We start from the raw sequence: 564 nt of genomic DNA on the forward strand, positions 1-564 counted from the left end.
AGTGCGTATAAACCTGAACTTCACAGCTGCCTTGCAATTCGGTGCAGGTCCTTATGAGTGTCATCTTGCAGCACCTGCGAAGGCATCGCTCTCCTTCCCGAGACCAGTTTAGAGGACGTCCGGAACGTAAGTACCAAAGAGGGAGGCGTTGTTGTTTCAGGGTGATTCTAAGCCCATGTTTCGCAACCCTTCGCGCGTATATGCCATGCGGTAATTGATGTTATGACTGAAGTTGCCTGTGCAGCTGGCTCTGATGACCGTATCTGTAGGTGCTCCAGTGCAGCAGCAAAAGCTGGCAGCCCAGCACCTTCCCCGGCGGGATTCTCATCGGCGTGCGAGTGGTGGTGTCCCTGGTGGCCGGCGTGAGCCTGGACGCCTTCGGGCGGCGGCGGTCCATCGTGACTTGGATGGGCCTCTACTTCGTGGTCGCCTTCGCCCGCAGCTTCTCGCCCAACGCCGAGTCCGTCGTCTTCTGCATCACCCTGGAGGGCGCAGCCGCTCAGGCCTCCACGCTGGCGCTCGTACTCTTGGGTCAGTCCGGCTGCTGTCTCAGGGGGGGGAGGG

At 60.1% G+C, this 564-nt stretch overlaps 1 protein-coding gene across 2 annotated transcripts in view; it reads left to right on the forward strand.

Annotated features, from left to right (window-relative positions):
* LOC119592772 (solute carrier family 22 member 21-like) overlaps positions 1-564 on the forward strand; it is a 38,759-nt gene that overhangs the window by 26,682 nt on the left and 11,513 nt on the right. For both annotated transcript variants that reach the window (XM_037941703.1, XM_037941704.1), the window contains exons 4-5: positions 72-126; positions 270-531. In XM_037941703.1, coding sequence (XP_037797631.1) covers positions 72-126; positions 270-531 — 317 coding nt within the window. The remainder of the gene's footprint in view (positions 1-71; positions 127-269; positions 532-564) is intronic.

Source organism: Penaeus monodon, chromosome 30 (genome assembly GCF_015228065.2).
Source record: "Penaeus monodon isolate SGIC_2016 chromosome 30, NSTDA_Pmon_1, whole genome shotgun sequence".
Taxonomy (NCBI): Eukaryota; Metazoa; Arthropoda; class Malacostraca; order Decapoda; family Penaeidae; genus Penaeus; species Penaeus monodon.